The 21111-nt window shown below is 35.5% G+C and overlaps 1 protein-coding gene across 1 annotated transcript; it reads right to left on the minus strand.

Annotated features, from left to right (window-relative positions):
• Window positions 1-7588: 7588 nt before the first annotated feature.
• LOC149151262 (expansin-B16-like) lies at window positions 7589-15281 on the minus strand. Its single transcript, XM_089440022.1, has 5 exons — window positions 15072-15281; window positions 8394-8506; window positions 8106-8299; window positions 7891-8020; window positions 7589-7786 (listed from the first exon to the last, which is right to left on the minus strand). Exons 1-5 carry the CDS (start codon window positions 15271-15273, stop codon window positions 7589-7591), a joined length of 837 nt encoding a protein of 278 aa, XP_089296148.1. The 5' UTR covers window positions 15274-15281.
• Window positions 15282-21111: the final 5830 nt, after the last annotated feature.

Here is a 21111-nt window from a genome sequence, read left to right on the forward strand (position 1 = left end):
AAAAGTGTCCATAAAAGATCAGGACTCACCAGTGGCCATTGGGATATTTGTAGTGGAAACAAATGAATACATTGTAGGGAAAGGTGCTACCTGGATCAAAATAGGCCCAAGAGGATCTATCAGAGGAGGATTAAAAGGAGGTACTAGACCTTTAGTAAAAGGGTCTTCGGGTAGAGTTGAATATGGGTTAGTGTGTAATGATTCAGAATTAGAAACTGGAGACCAACTAGCTAGAGATGAAAACTAGCTAGAGATGAAAACTAGTATCGAAGGACTATAATAGAAAGTTGGCCAAAACGAGATAGTTACAATTACTCTTGAGCTTCGCCCAAACATTGGTAAGAAGGGGCCAAGTACTCTCGTGAAGGCGAGCATCCTTCCAAAAAACCAAAGACGAAGTAGGTTCATCTGTCTAGGTACTGGGGAAGCCCACCCGAGTCACCTTATGTAAGTCCCTAGGAATATGGCCACTAACTTCACCTCAAATCACAAACAACACCAAGGGGTACACGGTTGTAGACAATATGATGTGTAGACATGATACCCATCAAAATGAAATCAAAGGCAAGCTACCTTCTTTCATAGTCCAATGTTGTCTCGCGTTTAAATCTTATGTTAGAGGAGTGTTCTTGGATGATGTGAGTGCAACAAGATTTTCTCTCTTTAATGACATTAGTTTAGTTTACACCCTCGGGGAGTTGACTTCCACAACCTAACCCAAGACCCTAACCTAAGCTAATGGGTATTTTTCTAAAACAAAGAGTTACTTATTGCTTTTATTACGTTGCTTTTAAAGGAACTTTATTAGTGTATCTAGAAGGGTGTTGACGTATGAAGTTTGTGAGACCTGAATCAAACCATGTAGAAAGAATTCTCTTCAATTAAATTTCGATGAAAAATAGTTTCTATAGGGAGAGAGCGCTAACGTCCTTTCCAAAACAAGCAACCCTAATGAAACTTCTAATATATCTCAGTACATGTAGGCATTCACAACTCAGAATAAACAACTCATCATTAAATTGATCGAAATAAACCAAAATAACAGAAAATATTTTCTTTTCTTTTCAAGTAATGAAATTAAGCTACTCGTTTAAAAGAAAATTGCATGCAAATGGCTAAAAAGATCAGAGTTCAAACAAAATATACCTCGGAACCAACAAACGATGCCAAAAAAATGAAATCCACAAGCAGGGTGGAAAACAAGGTTTTCAAGGCACTAATGTGGTTTTCTAGGTTGTACAGTGTGTTAACAACTAGGGTCACACTTTGTACAAAAAATGAACCTACATTAACATGCAATGGAAGGAACTAGTTGTTGAAATGTAACTAATGTCGGTCTTCATAATTGTTCTTGAGTCAAGAATTGATATAATTATTGATGTACTTGTCAAAAGAAAAGAAAAGAAAAGATTATTTGTGAACGAAAACATATTTTATTGAAATGGGTTTCTTGCCTATTATGTTGTGGTCCTAGGTCAAAGTGCCCATTGTGTGCTCTAGCGGCCTTTTTTTCAAGTCAAGAGTCAAGGTCGTGATGTACTAGCCCTTCGAGGGTCCATGTAACAAGAAGGAAAAATATTTAATGTAAATGTCATGTCTAGAATCCTCCAAGTGATGAGTCGACCAACCCTCTTCAAGTTGGCCTAATTCCATCTCATTGAGACCTATAAAAAGAAGGACTTCACCTCATTTGATACACACATCGAACAACAAGTTATCTATGATCCTAATGAAGAAAAGAGAGGTCTAATCCAACAAAATTGTGTGGGAAGAAAAGAGAATTCTTGGGAGCCCAACAAATCTGTGGAAGGAAACTAATTTTTTTCTTTGTTGCTCACACATGTGAGTTTGAAGGAAGAACTAAGGTTTCCTCGACCTATTTTTTAAAGAGACATACTTTTGGTTTTTTTTGGCTCATCACTTGGGGTTTGGTCAATGTCAAGGTCAAGGTCTTGGAATTCTTCACTGAAATTATATAAGAAGAGATTGATGCGGGTTTTCCTCTCTAGGAGAGGTTTTGGCCCTGGTTAGCAGCCTACATATGGTGTTCTCAACTTTTGATTGTGATCTTCTTATTGGAATTTGTCTTGATGCTTAAATAGAACTAAATTATAATAATAATATCACAAGAAAATGTCATGGATTGAAGAGAAATCAAATTTAAAAGAACCCTAACTATTATGCCCTACATTTCACAACAAGGTATCAGAGCTAGGGCTTTGAACAATGGGCAGAAAGAAGATCATTTTGGCTTTAATTTTACCGCAAGAAGATCAATTTCCTTAAGCCAAATTTGTGAAGGAAAGTAGAAGATGTTCTCAACAATTTTTCAAGCCCTAATTGCAACCATTAGGCTGCAGACACTCTGAAGGCTAGCGACCTTTCATTGTTAGCCAACTTTTCATACCCTACAACCCCTATAAATGAAATTCATTCTCCTTAATATATTCTATGTCTTGGGTATGAAAATTATTTGCATCATCCTAAATGATTTAAATCTTCTATCATAAAGAAACATATAAGAATGTAGCTTAGAATAATTTGAGAATCAAAGATACAGGAAGAGACTGCACATAAATTAGTACCAAAAATACAAGTTAAGATTTACACAGATAAATCATAACACTCACTACCTTTCAACTCTTAACAATAATGTTGATGGAATTAAATATAGTTATTGATCTGGAACATACGTGATGGATTAATCCAACAAAATGTTTACATCAGGTGAATCCATTCAAGATGTCATAATGAAACATAATGTTTCTTGGCTCTTTAAAATAGACATATATATCTAATACAGGTTGCAAGAATCCCTCATAAGATATAAAAGGAATTTCTAAATAGAAAATAAACAAATTATTTCTAGGTTCATTGAACTCACCTTGGAGCTATCCACACTTTCCACCATATACAAGTTGGGTACACCAACTTCCATTAGAATGTTGAATATACAACAAAACACATGAGCATAACATCATTACTAGAATTCAATAAAAAGTAAAGAATTCATCATAATACAACAAATCCCATAGTGTTCCATGCATATGCAACATAAATTCTTCCTCTCACGCCTTAAAAGAATAAGAATAATAATGCTCGTAGAAGACACCCAATTTTCAAGAGATTAAACAATAAATGTGAAGAAAATTTTTCAAGTGCTCAGTAATGTTAAAATATATAGTGTTAGATTCCATAATGCCTAATGTTCCAAAGTTCTAGTATAAGAAAATATGTGTGCATAACGAGAACTTGATGTTTAAAATATTCAGGGTGAAGATGGATCTATGTATTTTTTATTTTTGTTTAACATTTCACATCTATTTTTTTTTTTTTTTTCCACATGTGTGACACATATCATCTAATTGGACCACAATAGAACCTCATTTATCTAGGCACAAATACGGTTAAAGGGCCAGTCTTGAATTTAACAATTTTTTTCCTCCCATTCCTTTTCTCCTTTTAACATTTGACATCTAACATTAATTTTTTTCCTTTTAATAATTTTGATATCTGACATCATTTTTATCCATTTTATTTTACTAGTGTGATGGGCATACATACATATGTTACACTTCTCATCCAATTGGGTTGTAAGAGCACCTCACTTCTCTACGTGCAATTATGGTTAAAGGTTCCATCCAAAATTTAGTAAAGGAATATCTTATACATAGCTCAAGGTAGTTGTAGGTTGCACTATAAATATTTCACCTTTGTAATGAAATTTTCATGAAAGTACGAGAGATTATAGAATATGAGTTTCATGTGATGAGTTTATACACATCTTAAGTTTCTGGGAATATTTTATTTCCGCGTATCAGAGAATAACAAGTTGTCACACAAAACTCATGTCCTCCTAACTATAGCAAGGACCTTCCACAATTTGAGGGGAACTCTTTTGGTACCATCCCACATGTCATGGATTTATGAAACATATCTGGGAATCGATGGAAAGACACGAAGATGTCATGATAAAGTTAGTTATGCTCTCTTTGGGACAAGGGCATTGTGGCTCGCTGAAGAATTCTTGCAACCCAAAGAGCATACATTCTCTCAAAGCTCTAGTTGAATTCTTCCTCAAGCATTGCCACCCAAGGTTTAGAGATTTGATGGTACATATCAGGCACGGAGGCTTCACTCAATGAACCTATGACATATCACGTGCATTCATGGCATATTAAACAATACCCTTAATTTGACTACATATTGGAAAATACCTCTAAAAATCACATTATTTAACCCCCTACCAATATGAGCCCAATACACCTTCCCAATTTAAAAACACCTACTTTCACTAGATATTGTAGGTATCCATTTTTTCATTAACATTTTTTACACCCCTTTAAATTTTTTCATTAACTTTGGGCTCAATTTTTTATACCTGCCAATATAAACACCCTCTTCCCCCTATATATCACCCAATATATTATGTCATTTTTTCCTCAATAAATATCCACCAATATGATCCCATGTGGTATGGTATTGCTCCCCAAGTGAAGCCCCCATGATATCAGGAGTTGTTGGCATCCCTATAAGAGGAAGGCCTCCTTGGTATTTTTGGGGGCAATGATAGCATTATTGGGGATGAAAGTGGAGCATCTATGGAAGACGGATTGTGCTCAAAATTTGAATATGAAAACACTAGAGATTTGTAACATGAACAACCTTCTGGAAACAATAACAAGAAGGAGGGTCATTCTAGAATCTAAAGTGATTGTTGAACTCATAAATGAGTACCACCATGAAAACCGCGATGACATTATTACACCACGTTCAAATGATACATGTGTCACTCTTTCTGAATAGGATTGGCATCAGGTTGGTGACATTCTTATTGGTTTCCCCATAGGAAACAATGTTGCAAATCCAGAAGAAGAAAGTAGTAGCAATTTTGAGATATATTTGGCACAAGATTTATGCTCAGAACTAAAAAAAGGAACACTCCCTTATCTTATGACTTACGTCCATGATAATCATAATAATGAAATCAACATCCTTGACACTCATAATTATCCTCTCATCAGTATGGATCAATCATCAGACCATATATTTGGGGCTGGGTAGAGGCAAGTCATAAACACTACTTGCATGGACCACCAATTTCTGGTGATCACCAAGAAGAGGGGAAGTCTGATTCTAAGCCCTTCACAAGCATCTGTCAGGAGTATTTTGAGATTGTGTCATATTATAGCAGTGTTGGACTAACCTCCCTAGACTTGTTACAATAATTGAGTATAGAATGTCCCTCCGAGGATAAGAGACTTTCTCTAAATATGATAGTAATGAGGATTTTGCACCAAACATTGGCATTTATGATCATGAGTATCAGGATTACACAAGTTATGGAATCCTCGATGATGAATTTGTTGCTCTAGAGGAACACAAGTATTTCTCTTTTGCACACCAATTTTCCCAAGCCTTGGACAATGAAAATGAGAAATCAACAAAGTCCTATTATCTCTACAATCAAAGCTACAGACCTTCTTTAATAGAGCAAAGGCATAATGAGCATATTTGTGAAGAGTCAAAGGACTTATCTAGTAGCGTAAGAGAAGTTGTGCCTCTTGACATTGGAGCGAAAAACAAAAAGGTGCCCACCAGGTCTGCATCTTCCAAATCACTGAATTTCTAAACATCTACACAAACTTTGGTATGTACATTATGGATCAGTGAAATTATTAAGAATGGATTGTTCTAGTTTGACAAGGTACTCAAGGCCCTCCTATTGGAAACTATATCAATCCTAGAAAGGAGTCAAATCCTCTGTCTATAATTTGAAATTTGTGTATGGTTCTATGCATAAGCCCTAGAAGGACAATCTCCAAGAAATCCACTCTTATGCATTAGTTGAAGGGCTATGTTGAGCATTAGTCTTATTTTGAGACCATTGTCAAGGGTTACCGAAGTTATGAAGTTCAAGCTACATGAAGAAAGTTCTGAGCACATTTTACAAAGTCAAAATCTGAATTAAAGAAGTTGAAATTATGAAGTCTCAAGTCTATCAAATTTTCTTACAATAAGTCGAAATTGTGAGCATGTTTGTGAAGGAGCCAAGAACATTATTTAAGGATATACATGTATATTATAGAGATTCACTAGGTAAACTCCAATACGACACTATGATTAGCAATGCTTTGAATCAACTGCTGAGACCATTGGCTGCACTCTGCAAACTAGCTCCCTGCCTCTTCTTTTGTTCGTGTTAGGTTTTCGTAGAACCCATCATTTTGTAAATCCTTGATCATGAAGGTTATAGTAGCTGAACTCAACACATTAATTTTGGGTTATAAACTCCCTTCAGAATGAGAGCGAGAGAGTAGCTGGGTGGGTGGAAATGAGGCAACTTGGCTATTGTGTTGCTTAGTTGTAGAAGCAGGAAAACTAGGCTCAGAGATTCGACCGAAAGAAGTAGGTCTCGCTCAAGCTGGAAAGACAGTCTTGCTCGTGTCATGCTCAAGCTAGAAAGGCATAAAGACGGTCTTTTTCGTGTCTTGCTCAAGCTAGAAAGGAAGAAAGGCTTAGGGTTCAAAATCAGAAACGCAAAAAGGCTTAGGGTTGTGGAGAGGTTCGACTGCAAACTGCGACCTTTCCCCCCCTTTCCTGCCGCGAGTGACGTGCAGTTGCATTGTTCCCAACATTCTCCAAAACTATGGTGTATTTTTCCCTCCACTTGGCCAAAAAATCATATAAACAATACCTTAGGTTATATATATTATTATATGGTATATTAAAACCCTTTAGTCCTTCATTATAACCCCAATATATTATTTGTGATTTTTCCATTTTTAATGCCCCAATATGAACACATCAAATGAGTGTCAATGATTTTCCCATTTTTAAGGCCCCAATATGAACACACGTGATATAATATTGGTTTGTTAGTGACGCCCCCATGACCAAACATCAAATGTCAACCCCACATTTCGTAAATAAGTTTTTAATAAATTACAATTAGAATTACATATTTCACAAGTTATTTTTTAATAATTAAAAAGAGAAAGAGACTTAAAAAAGTGAAAACTATTGGAAAACTTTTCATATTGTCCATTGGATCATGTATTAGAGGAAGACTATTTGCTTTGCTAGAAATCTCAACCATTCATTTTTATCAAAAATATAAATTCTTCAAACCCAATTCTAAACCAAGCTTAAGATGTAATTAACTATTCAAATTTTTTTTAGTTATTTTTATTTATTTATTAATAATCTAATAATATAATTGTAGTTAATTGTAATATTTTTAATTATTTAATAATATAAATGCAGTTAATTATAATTTTTTAAATATTTGAAATGTGTTTTTATTATATTCAACATCCTCGAAGATCCTTCCGACACTAAAATTTATTTTTAATAAACCCTACCCAATTTCAAAATAAAATTGACGGGAAAATATAGCCACAAAAACTTCAAAACAGCGTTTACATTCCAACCCGACACCATCTCCACGTTCCAGAGATGTGGAGGCTCGTGGCCGTTGATTCTGTCAAACCTTGAATTCAATCGAACAGTCTCCACATCAGATTACCTTTTTGGACTTTTTGTTTTTTTTTTTCAAATCGCTACTCATTGGAGCTCAAAGCTTCAGCTAATTGTCGAAATTGAGACGTGATCTGTAACTTGCGTTCGGATACCACTTCTTGGGAATCACATTTCTCGCGGACAACGTTTGTTTCCTCGTCAACGTTGTGATTCGCAAAGAAAATGGTGCTTTCAATGGACCTCCCAACAGAGACCAGTTGGCGCCCCAAGTATGCTTCATTTCCATCCACGCACCAGAGTCCGCCTGTATCATTCATGCACACAATTGATCGAAGCGAATTCAAGTTACGAAATGAAGAGCAGAATGATAAAAGTTTAAAGTTGGAATCACCATGGTCCTGCACACACCTGTTTTAGTTGCACAGCTCCCACATCGCCATATCCGGCTTCGTATTCGATGAGTACGGAGAACCAGTAGACCGTGGATCCTTGGTTCACATGGAAAGTTATGGTCTTCCCTGGGTATCGACACAATGTCCTGTAATAAATACCATCACAATATTACACATCAACTCTTCAATATCACAACTAAAACCGATAGCTCTCTCTTTTGTGTTTTATACCTTCTGTAAAGAACTGAGAGCTCCCCATTGTTGAGCAGCGCTGGAGTTTTTCCATGGGTGGCCATACGACCAAACACAGCTCCGCTCAGATCAAAATGCGTTTTACCGAACGCACAGTATCCTCCTGGGCATTCATCAGTTACCACGATAGTTACAAGCTTCCGAGAGCATAAGCCCTTCTCCATGCACTTAACCTGAAGTTTCCAAAAATGCACCATAATTTGGTCATTAATAACTGCAACGACCAAATGCAATGTACTGATCTGAGTCTTTGTAATCATTTCATACCTTGTAGCACGCCCCACAGCCTTCTCCGCCCTTGAATAAAACGGGGCTTACAGCGCCCACTCTCGCTCTCAGAGGCTTCTGATCCACAAGGCCACCATACCCGCAGGTACCACCTGCATTACTGTTGGTTATTTTTTGATGGGGAAAATACCAAAACCAAGATTCAAACTAAACACAGAGGCAATGCTCTGTTTTACCTCCACAGGATTTTTATACACAGACAGCTTAAAAAATAATTTCAGTGAGTAACAGAGGATTTCACCACCATAAAATATTTCTATTCATTAAAACAAAAAAAAACTAATACATCCTCTTTTTCTGAGAGAGATTTACCACTGTAAAATCATTTTCATATTCACTGCTGTGAAAAACAACTTACTGCTGTAACAAAAGTTTACATGAGCTTACTGCTGTAAAACAAAATTTACATTCACTGGTGTGTAAAACAACTTACGCTCCACCATTTTCTTTATGCACTTGCAAAACCACACATGGTTTTCCTTCACCTCTGTTTTTCAATGCCCACACAAAAACATTACAACATATTTGTGCACTGCTGTGCATACACCCTCTGGTTCTTCTTACTGCCGTAAAAAAAAAACCAGTTTTCTCTTTACTCCCGTGCGCAATACATACAAAAAAAAATCAACACACATAGCCATGTATAAAAAACATAATAAAAAAAACTAACGTGGCCCATAACCATATTAAATGGCCTACACCTAAACTTACGTAAATGCATATAAAAAAATACAAATGGGACGTATGCCCATAACCATTTAAAACAGGCCTCCACCAAACAATTACGAACAGCATTAAAAGCCATGACTTTTCTTACACGGCGGTCAAACCATAGACCTTTTACTCCACGTAAAAATTGATTTGACGTGGGCCTGTGCACTTTCCGGAGATCGACGGTGAAGATTTCATGCCCAGATCACTTGGCTGATCCAACGAGGTTCGCACACCAACCTCGGGTAAAACAAACGAACTTTACTGTCCGGGGAAAATGGTTTTGGGGGGTTCGTACACTGGACGCGTGTCTCATGCTGAATGTGTTCGGAGGGCTCCAAGGAAAAACAGCCTTTGCCAAAAGGCGGTGCGAACAAGGTAGATGGTTTTGTTTGGTGGTTTTCGGCTGCGTTGAAATTACACTTTTAACACTCCCCTTTAATTTCAACAGCTGGGCATTCTGTCATACCCAGACACTTCCTCAAAAATTCAAAGCTTTTCTGGTCCAGTGGCTTTGTCAAAATGTCTGCTACCTGTTCCTGAGTCCTGCAATGTTCTAAGACAATTTCTCCATTGTTCACTAACTCTCTGATGTAGTGAAACCTTGTGTCGATGTGTTTCGTTCTCTTATGAAACACTGAATTCTTTGACAAAGCAATAGCTGAGCTATTGTCACAAAAGACCACTGTCGCTTTTGCCTGCTCTTGGCCTAAGCTTCTCAACATCCTTCTCATCCATACTGCCTGACATGCTGCTGCTGTCGCTGCCACATACTCTGCCTCTGCTGTAGATAATGCTACAATGGACTGCTTCTTAGAAGCCCATGAAATGGCTCCTGAACCCATGTTAAAAACATAACCGGAAGTGCTCTTCCGATCATCTACACTTCCAGCCCAATCGCTATCTGTGTACCCAACCAAATCTGAATGTTCTGAGGCATGATATAAAATTCCAAACATTTTAGTGCCTTTGACATACCTCAAAATTCTCTTTGCTGCCTGCCAATGTGCCTCCTTTGGCCTCTCCATGAACCTGGAAATCAAACTAACAGCATACATAATATCAGGCCTAGTTGCTGTTAAATACATAAGGCTGCCCACAATGCTTTTGTACAGGCTAGGATCAAAATCCTTGCTGTTGTCCTCTCTGCTGAGCTTTAATCCCATCACTGTGGGAGTGATTGCTGCCTTGCATTCTTCCATCTTAAATCTGCCCAAAACTTGATTTACATATCTTGCTTGAGATATAAAAATTCCTTTTTCATTTTGATCTACTTCTATGCCTAAGAAGTATCTCAAGAAACCCATGTCAGTCATTTCAAATTCATTCTTCATGACTGATTTAAAATTCTCAATAAGATAAATATCATTTCCAGTGAAAATAACATCATCTACATACAAGACAACAATTAAAATTTTACCATCCTTTTCCTTGATGTAGACTGTGGGTTCTCCTTCACATTTGTCAAATTCATTATCCAAGAGATATGAATCTATCCGGCTGTACCATGCTCTTGGCGCTTGCTTCAGCCCATAAAGAGCTTTCTTTAATTTGCACACTTTGTGCTCTTCTCCTTTCTTCTCATATCCGAGAGGCTGTTCCACATAGACCTCTTCCATTAACACTCCATTTAGGAATGCTGATTTCACATCCATTTGGTAGACTTTCCATTTGTTTTGAGCTGCTATGGACAGCACTGCTCTCACGGTTTCCATTCTTGCAACCGGTGCGAAAGTCTCCTCATAATCTCTTCCATACTGCTGCTTGTAGCCTTTGACAACCAGCCTTGCTTTATGCCTTTCAATCTTGCCTTCAGCATTGCTCTTGGTCTTGTAGACCCATTTCACACCAATGACTTCTTTGCCTTTTGGTAGCTCAACCAAATCCCATGTTTTGTTCCTCTCTATGGCATTCATCTCCTCATCCATAGCTTCTATCCATTTTCTATCTTTAATAGCTTCTTCAAAATGAATAGGATCATCAACATGACAAAACAAGGCAAATAAGGAATTCATTCCTTCTTCATAAATTTCACTTAGATTTCTAAACTTCTTACCTCTTTCACTTGGTGTGCAAGTGCTTGAAGATGCACTTGAATTTCCTCCTTGTGGTGTGCTTGGAGAAGCATTCTCATTGATCCTCAATGGTGTACCTTGCTGTCCTTGTGTTGGTGCTGCTGTTTGGGGATTCATTTCAGCCACCTCCTCTTCATCCTCATCATGAGACAAACAGTTTTTAACATTCACTGTTTTCTCTATGCTTCCATCCCAAGCTTCCTCTTCAATGAATTGAACATCCCTGCTTACAAAGAACTTCTTGGTAGATGGGATGTACAGCCTGTAGGCTTTGGATTCATCACTGTATCCAATAAAGATACACTTCTCCCCTTTGCTGTCCAACTTCCTCCTTAGTTTATCTGGAATGTGTGCATAGGCCACACACCCAAAAACTCTCATGTGGGTGACTCCCTGCTTTCTCCCACTCCATGCCTCTTCTGGCACTTTGTTCATGACTGCCTTTGTAGGACACCTGTTCAAAATATAAACTGCACAATGTACAGCTTCAGCCCAATACTCATTTGGCAAATGCTTTGCCTTCAACATGCTCCTTGCCATCTCCATGATGGTTCTGTTCTTCCTTTCAGCAACTCCATTTTGTTGTGGGGTGTACCGAGTTGTGAACTGTTTATGTATTCCATTTTCTCTACAAAACTTTAGGAATTCATTTGAGATGTACTCACCTCCTCTATCAGTTCTCAATACTTTTATGTGCAGCCCGCTTTGGTTCTCCACAAGTGCTTTGAAGTTTTGGAATTTCTCAAAGACTTCACTTTTGTTCTTGAGGAAATATATCCAAGTCTTTCTTGTAAAATCATCAATGAATGTCAAGAAATATAGGCTGCCAGCTAATGATGGAGCTTGCATTGGTCCACACAAATCTGAGTGGATAATCTCTAAGGGTGCCTTTGCCCTTATGCTTTTCCCTGATGGAAAACTTTCTCTATGTTGTTTTCCCAATATGCAGCCTTCACAAAGGCTGTCCGGCTTCTCTATCAATGGTAATCCCTTTACCATTCCTTTTCTGCTCAATAAGTTTAGACCTCCAAAATTTAGATGCCCGAATCTCAAGTGCCATAACCAGTTCTCATCCTTTGGCACGCTTTGGAAGGCCTCTTGGGTGACTGCTGCCATTTCCTTCTTGTTCTTCAAGTCTGCCCGGATCCGGAGAGGGAACATCCTGTTCCTTGTCATTTTTACCTCAGCAATGCATCTTTTGCTGGGTGGTATATCCATGATGGTGCACACATCATTTACAAAATAAACATTGTAACCCTTTTGGATAAGCTGTCCAACACTCAAGAGGTTACATCTCATTCCGGGGACATAGTATACATCTGCTATGGTTTTCCTTTCTCCTTGTTTTGAAAATATTTTTACCTCCCCTTTTCCCATAACAGACACTTTACTATCAGTTCCTAGTGTGACCTCTGATTTCAAATTCTGATTTAACGCTGAGAAGAGGGCTACATTCCCTGTCATATGGTTGCTGCAACCTGAGTCTAAAAACCATATGTCCTCACTATGTGTTTCAGCCATGTTACAAGCTAACAGGACATTTTCTTGACTGTTGTTTTCTCTTGTAACATTTGCATTTTGTCTGCTGTTCATATCATGCTGTTTCTTTCTACAATCACTAGCATAATGTCCATACTTTTTGCAATAATAGCATTGAACATTAGATTTATCATACCTTTGTCCTTGAGCCTGATACTGATCTCTTTGTTGGCTGCTACCTCGACCTTGGTTCTGATTTGGATTGCTGCCTCTTCCTTGTGCATTTGATGGGCTGTTCCTTCCACCTCTGTTCTGGCTTCTGCCTCTTCCTCTTCGGTTTCCTCTTCCTTGACCTCTTCCTCTTCCAAAGGACATCTGGGTCTTGAAGGCTTGCTCAAGGGATGAGTTTTCATTCCTACTCAACCTCTGCTCATGTGTTATCAGTGATGCATGTAGCTCATCAACTGAGTACTTTGAGAGATCCTTTGTCTCTTCAATGGTGGTGACTATGGCATCAAACCTTGAGGGTAAGACCCTCAATATTTTCTCCACTATTCTTCTATCTTCAATTGTTTCTCCATGAGTTCTCATTTGTGTGATTACACCAATCACATGAGTGAAGAATGATTCAATGTTGTCTGACTCCTTCATCTTCAAGTTTTCAAAATCCTTTCTCAGCATTTGCAATTTTGCTGTCTTCACTCTCTCCATGCCTTGATAGGCAGTTTTTAGGGTTTGCCATGCATTGTGTGATGTTGTAGCTGCTGCTATCCTTGGGAATATACTCTGGTCCACTACTTGATACAACAAAACAATGGCCTTTGCATCCTTCTTCCTATTGAGCTTCAGCTGATCCTTCTCTCCCTGAGTTAGTGCATTGAACTCATTTTCATCTGCTGGTTCCTCAAACCCATATTCTACTAGTTCCCATATATCCTGAGCGATGAACAAAGCTCTCATGGTTATAGACCAGTAGTCATAGTTCTTCCCATTAAAGTGTGGGAGCTGGGTGTTGAACATACCCATGCTTGTGCTTGCCATTCCTTGCATCTTGAACTATGGTTTTAAATCCTTGACTGTGTTTTTTTTTTTTAAAAACAACTGACTGTCTTCAGCAATAACAAGAGAAATGCTTTTGGGGAATACCTGAATCCTTCGCTGTCTGAGTCTTCTGTCTGCCTGAGAGGTTTTGCTGCAGCAACAACCTTCTCCCTTCAGCTTCTTTAACTTTTTAAAGAGCCTGGGCCTGCTCTGATACCACTGTTGGTTATTTTTGATGGGGAAAATACCAAAACCAAGATTCAAACTAAACACAGAGGCAATGCTCTGTTTTACCTCCACAGGATTTTTATACACAGACAGCTTAAAAAAAAATTTCACTGAGTAACAGAGGATTTCACCACCATAAAATATTTCTATTCATTAAAACAAAAAAAAACTAATACATCCTCTTTTTCTGAGAGAGATTTACCACTGTAAAATCATTTTCATATTCACTGCTGTGAAAAACAACTTACTGCTGTAACAAAAGTTTACATGAGCTTACTGCTGTAAAACAAAATTTACATTCACTGGTGTGTAAAACAACTTACGCTCCACCATTTTCTTTATGCACTTGCAAAACCACACATGGTTTTCCTTCACCTCTGTTTTTCAATGCCCACACAAAAACATTACAACATATTTGTGCACTGCTGTGCATACACCCTCTGGTTCTTCTTACTGCCGTAAAAAAAAAACCAGTTTTCTCTTTACTCCCGTGCGCAATACATACAAAAAAAAATCAACACACATAGCCATGTATAAAAAACATAATAAAAAAAACTAACGTGGCCCATAACCATATTAAATGGCCTACACCTAAACTTACGTAAATGCATATAAAAAAATACAAATGGGACGTATGCCCATAACCATTTAAAACAGGCCTCCACCAAACAATTACGAACAGCATTAAAAGCCATGACTTTTCTTACACGGCGGTCAAACCATAGACCTTTTACTCCACGTAAAAATTGATTTGACGTGGGCCTGTGCACTTTCCGGAGATCGACGGTGAAGATTTCATGCCCAGATCACTTGGCTGATCCAACGAGGTTCGCACACCAACCTCGGGTAAAACAAACGAACTTTACTGTCCGGGGAAAATGGTTTTGGGGGGTTTGTACACTGGACGCGTGTCTCATGCTGAATGTGTTCGGAGGGCTCCAAGGAAAAACAGCCTTTGCCAAAAGGCGGTGCGAACAAGGTAGATGGTTTTGTTTGGTGGTTTTCGGCTGCGTTGAAATTACACTTTTAACAATTACGACAAGAGTTACAACAACGTACCACAATCTGAATCAATGAACAATTGAATTATGCGGAGTGGCATAGAGAAGAATGCGCAATATACCATCGCTTCCATCCCCATTTGCACTGCCATACCAAGTTGCTGTAGCAGGGTGCCATTGCACTTGCTTCCTAACAATCTCAGTGTGTTCCTGACCAAACGCCGCCTTCTTGCACAAAAACAACACTAACAACACAATGCAAGTCGCAGTTACATCAACATGGACTTTGGGCACCACCCATTGAAGCCTCACAGTCCTCATCATACTTCCTACAAAATAACAATAATAGCCAAATAAATGGCGCCTAAAGAAACTACAAGTAGAAACCCAATAAACAATGAAGCCCAAAGGAACTAGAAACTCATATTTATTTGCAGAGGTGAGAAACTATTGGCACGATTTTAGAATTTCAAATCCCATCCTGTCAACTGATTTTCATTTTGCTTCGTTTGAAATCTTGACTGCAGAGGGACCCAAATCACCAAACATACAGACCGATGGATCGATGGTTCTCAACCTACAGTCAGCCTTTCTCTTTTTACTCGACAAATGAAGCAATAACGTGCTCTCTCTACGCTACGCTTTGTAAGTAAACCACGCAGAGATTCTCACACGATCCACAGCGCTGTCGCCCTTACCCAACGGTTAAGGAGACACTGACTGCCATTGATGGGTGCAGGTTTGGAATTTGACGTTCGGTAAGATGTATTTTGGGTTTCAAGACGTATTTGATGGCAAGCTAAAAATTTAACCCGTCAGATATGACATCTCTTTTATATCTGCAACTCGTCAGAATGACATCTGATTTCAAATTTAAACCATCAAAAATTATAATACCAATACCATTTAAGGGATTTTCCACTTAGCATAAGTTTAAATACAAGTAGTTGGCTGCAAAGCATAATTGCATTGAATATTTATAACTGGGAATTCAGGTTTCCAACAACTGTTCTGCACTCTCAAGCTCTATAACTGGGATTACTCATAAAATTTTTGGTAAAATATTTTTATTTTTGGAAACTGAATGCAATTGACTTTTATCTATACAATTCACGTCAATTTGTTGTATAATGCAATGTCGTATAACACCCATAATTATTTCTAGTTAGAATTTGTGTGTTTATAACTAAATTGGTTAAGGGTTCAAACTTTGTACAATCCTAATAACCAAATTGTTGTCTCAACTAAAAACTTTCTGGAATAATCTTTTAAGAAGACACCATATGATTATAAGTTTTTAAAATGATTATTATATAATAATATGATTGATTGCATATATCAAATTCCAAATTTGATATGTTATTTATTTGTGTGAACTTGTCATATGCATTTTGAAACTTCACATATTCAAATTTAAATGGATTGAGATAGCATTCATACTAATAGTATTGAATGCACCCAAAACTTTAAATTTATTGACATAAGCGTATCTATGCACTTCACACTTCCTCAAGAGTTGAGAGGCCATCCTGATCCCACTGGCATGCCCAACCAGGGTTTAAAATGTCTATAGTTTACATCGTTTCTATCAGTGCAGTAAAGCACTGAAGTATTTTGAGGTGTTTTTGACTTGTTAAAGAAATGCTAGGACTTACTCCCAATGTGATTGTTGAGGTTGTACGTTTGATTGAGGCGGCTAGTTTTATGAGTTTTATGAATGTACATGGTTTGAGGTTAATAAAAATTTAGTTGTTTCAGCGAGTGGTATGCACTTGAGATTGGAGAAAAATCAAAATGCTATTGTGTATTTTTTAAAATAATTTAATTGTATTTTTTGGTGGACTTTTAAAAATAATTTAATTGTTTTTTTAGGTTTAATGTTGATTTAATTAGTTATAATATATTTTGGGTTGTTTTATAAATTAATTGTTTTAATGATTAAATGAAATTGAAGTTCAATTTAATATAATTATAACACATAACTCTTAAATAAGAAGTAAGGATTAGTTGTTTTTCTTATATTTTCAAAAGTCTGAAGAATTTATAATGCTTTGTATGAGTAAGAATAAAAATAAATTATGGATATCTCATTATTATAAATCTTTTAGTCAAAAGCATTAAGTATGAGTCTTAGTAGTTTTTTTCTTTATCAATTCTCTCTCTCTCTCTCTCACACACACACATATATACTAAATTAAAATCATATAAAATTTAAAGATATAAAAATTAATGGAATTAAGGTCTAATTATTTTTCATTATATAAATAGAAAGTTATCATATGAATAACAAAATCTATATCCTTAAATCCACTTTGCAAATTGAAATAATTTTTAATGTAAAATAAAATTGAGAATGAAATAACTTATTCCTTTAATTTGAAAATAAGAGACTATATGATTAAAAAGAGAGAGAATTAAACAAAAGATATTACTATGGAATAAAATTGCAACAATTAACATGTTTATGCTAACTTAGGAAAAACAAGGCACTTTTAGAGGAAGATTAATGAAAATTGAGATGCAAAAGTAGTTGAAAGAGAGTTTCAAGATGAAGGGAGGTTGACATTCACAAATTTGCATAGAACGTAAAATGAAGGGCATGAAAAATACAAAAGTGTCAACAAATTTCCATTTGACAGGAAAAGAGGATTTGAAATTCCACGCCTCGATGGGTGGACTTTCTTTTTCTAAGATACAAACCCTTCATGGTAGGTCCCATGCGATGTGGCAAGGGTGTTGTAAAAGTCAAGGTATAATAAATTTCGCCACAGTTGTGGGAGTTTATCACAAATAGCTGGAATTCAATCATTTATATGTAGGTCCATGGATAGTGAAGCCCAAATAAGCATTACAAATCTAATCTTTATGAAACCTAAAATGACCATTTCTTGGTACATAATTAAGCCTTACACATCTAATTAGAAGCATTACATATATCATTTCAACATATTTATTTTGCAATCCCAACAAATATTTACTAAGTTTTAGAGAATTGACAAAAAAATGAGCAATATTGAATTTTATTATTATTCATATTTTTAAATGACAGGTTAATTTTATGTTAAGAATTGAATGAACTAGAAGTCTTCTTATTACTTTTATTAGGTATTAACTAGATTTTTGTATTTTCAATATTTTTTTTTTGAGTAATAAAATATTTTATTATGATGGACATTGAAATATTTTATTTATAAGTGAGAGTGAGAGTAAAATATGTTTGAATTTCCTTCATACTTGAATGTAATTCCAATATCAAAGTGAGCAGGCAAAGAAAAATATCGTTGATGTGTATAATGCTTTTAATTAAAATTAACTAAATATGTATATTTATTTTCTACTTTTCTATAACTGACATTATTTTACATTTAAAAAATCACTTACTTTTATATTAAATGAACATTTGTCAATTTAAAGTTGAGCACTGAAGGAATTACATATCTCCCTCATATCAAAATGTAGAATGAGCAACAATAAAATTATTTTTTGAAAATCTGAAATATATAAATTTTCCTTTTTAATTACGCCGATAGGTGTCCCCACTATTGGAATTGGCCACTCAATCATTTTTTCAATAAAAAACTATATTTAAAGATGCACATATATTCTCGTCGTCACCACTACATCAATGGCTAGAATTGACATCAATAACTTCCTTACATATCTAAATCACATGTTTAAAGCATACTTAAATTATTTTTTTACAAAACGTAATTAAAAATTTACTGTGCTCCTTAGTGATAACCATGGATCATAATTAAAGAGAAATGAATTAAGGACAAAAATATAAAAAATTGCATTGCAATAGATGTCTCTTCAAATTATGAAATGTATGTCTCTTCACCTTCTCAAATGCATAACTGTTGGAAACAAAACCAATGGCTATTCAAATTTGTTACAGAATGCTCACAATAAAGATTAACAATGGTGGATGAATAAATGATAGGGTTCATTGAACAACCCTTAGTGATAACCACTTATCATAATTAAGGAGAAATGAATTAAGGAAAAAAATATAAAAAATGCATTGCAATGGATGTCTCTTGAGCTTATGAAATGTATGGTTGTTCACCTTCTCAAATGCATAACTATTGGAAATGAAACCAATAGCTATTCGAATTTGTTACAGAATGCTCATCGATGAACAATGGTGGATGAATAAATGATAGGGTTCATTGAACGGAAGGTTTAGCCCAAGATAAGTGGAGGAATAAATAATAGGGTTTATCAACTTAGCTTCAAGAAAAATAGACCACAATAGCATCAGATCCAAGGTTTAATATAGATGGTTGAATATATATGTTTTCTAGTGTAGAATTATGCCCAGAATAATGGCTCAATAACAACAATGCTAAGAAACAGATTAGTAGTGCCTGATGAGGACAATAAGGAGTTGCAAAACATGATTACTTCTCCTTGATTACATTCATGATCAATAATTTCTAGCTTCATTTTTTTTTCAATCTACAATTAGTTATTGAAACAATGAATGAATCGCAAGTAACTAAAAAGATAGATGTAGGGGCTGACCAACTGATGAAGTGGGATTGGAGATCCACAGGAAAGCTAATGGGTCCAATTTCAACAATGGCCCTGGTCAACCTAGATAGCCCACCCACTAATCTCAGCTAACAAATGCTTATCGGAGTACTGGATGTTAGGTATTTTAAATCAAATATTAGGTGTTTTATATTAAATTTTAGATCAAAATTTTTAAACAACCAGTAGAAATTCCATGTAAATACATATCCTGGATGTTAGGTATTTTAAATCAAATATTAAGTGTTTTATATTAAATTTTAGATCAAAATATTTATACAACCAGTAGAAATTCCATGTAAATACATTTCCTGGATTTTAGGTATTTTAAATCAAATATTAGGTGTTTTATATTAAACTTTAGATCAAAATTTTTATACAACTAGTAGAAATTCCATGTAAATACTTTTCCTGGATGTTAGGTATTTTAAATCAAATATTAGGTGTTTTATATTAAATTTTAGATCAAAATTTTTATACAACCAGTAGAAATTCCATGTAAATACATTTCTATCACCAGGATTTCTGTCAATCCAATGTTTATTTTTTCCAATTTCTAATCATGTTGGAGAGCGTGGCTATGCACCTCTCCAGGTTGAAATAGCCCACTAAAATTGTAAATTCTTTTTTTTGTCATATTTTTTTTTAACTTTATGGCAATGGAACATTTTATTTATAATGTATATAAAGATGCTTTACAATTTTAATTGATTTATAATAAAATGTAAAAATATTAATAGAAATAAATATTTTTAAAACATTATTTATTTTATACTTTGTCATTGTATAAACCTTTTCCAATCTTGCTTATTCATATTCGAATTTTCCTTTTTTCTCATAAAGCTTTCAACTAGCTTAAAATCCCTCTTTAATGGAATCCAGTGATTTAAGCGATAGTATAAGAGAATTTAATGGAATGCAGTGATTTAATTGATAGTATAAGAGAATTTCTATTTGTTGAAGTCATTTCTCCACCTCTTCTTTACAATGGCCACGTTCTTTGCATCTAATGTTTGCTACAAAAAGTGTTATATGCATGGAAATAAACAATGTGCTTATAATTTAATTGTAGATTTTAAAATATTTCCACAATATTTTTTATGTTTAAATATAAGTCAAAATAATATAAATTTAATTTAGACATAAATTTTAAAATATTTCATATATTTCAAAAATAAAATTTTACTTAGTAGTGTCCTTAAGGAAAATAACCCTAAATTATTTAAATAAAATATAAATTAATTTGAATTTAATTCCATTACAAATTTTAAAATATTTCGAGATAAATTTACTAAGGATTAATACAGAGGAAAATTGATTCATAGCACCTCTTTGCAGCTGGCAGTCCATAAAATAAAATGTCCATATAGTCTATCTTTTGCAAAGCATTGTGTTTCATGAACAGGCAGCAGCTTATTATAATATGTTTCAATATGGGGAAACCTCAATAGCTACCCATATTTGTCACAAAGGTTGCTTGAACATTAATATTTTTCCAATTCTTATAAAAAACAAGAGAGGTTGCTAAGCAGCAAGTCCCTGCCAAAACGCTATGTTCAAAAAAGCCATGAAAGTGTTTGATGACAGAAAAAATTGAGAAACACTGAAGACTCTATGAAGGAGTTT

The sequence above is a fragment of the Pinus tabuliformis genome, chromosome 9 (assembly GCF_031772625.1).
Source record: "Pinus tabuliformis cultivar Carrire ecotype Pingquan chromosome 9, CPIR1, whole genome shotgun sequence".
Classification (NCBI taxonomy): Eukaryota; Viridiplantae; Streptophyta; class Pinopsida; order Pinales; family Pinaceae; genus Pinus; species Pinus tabuliformis.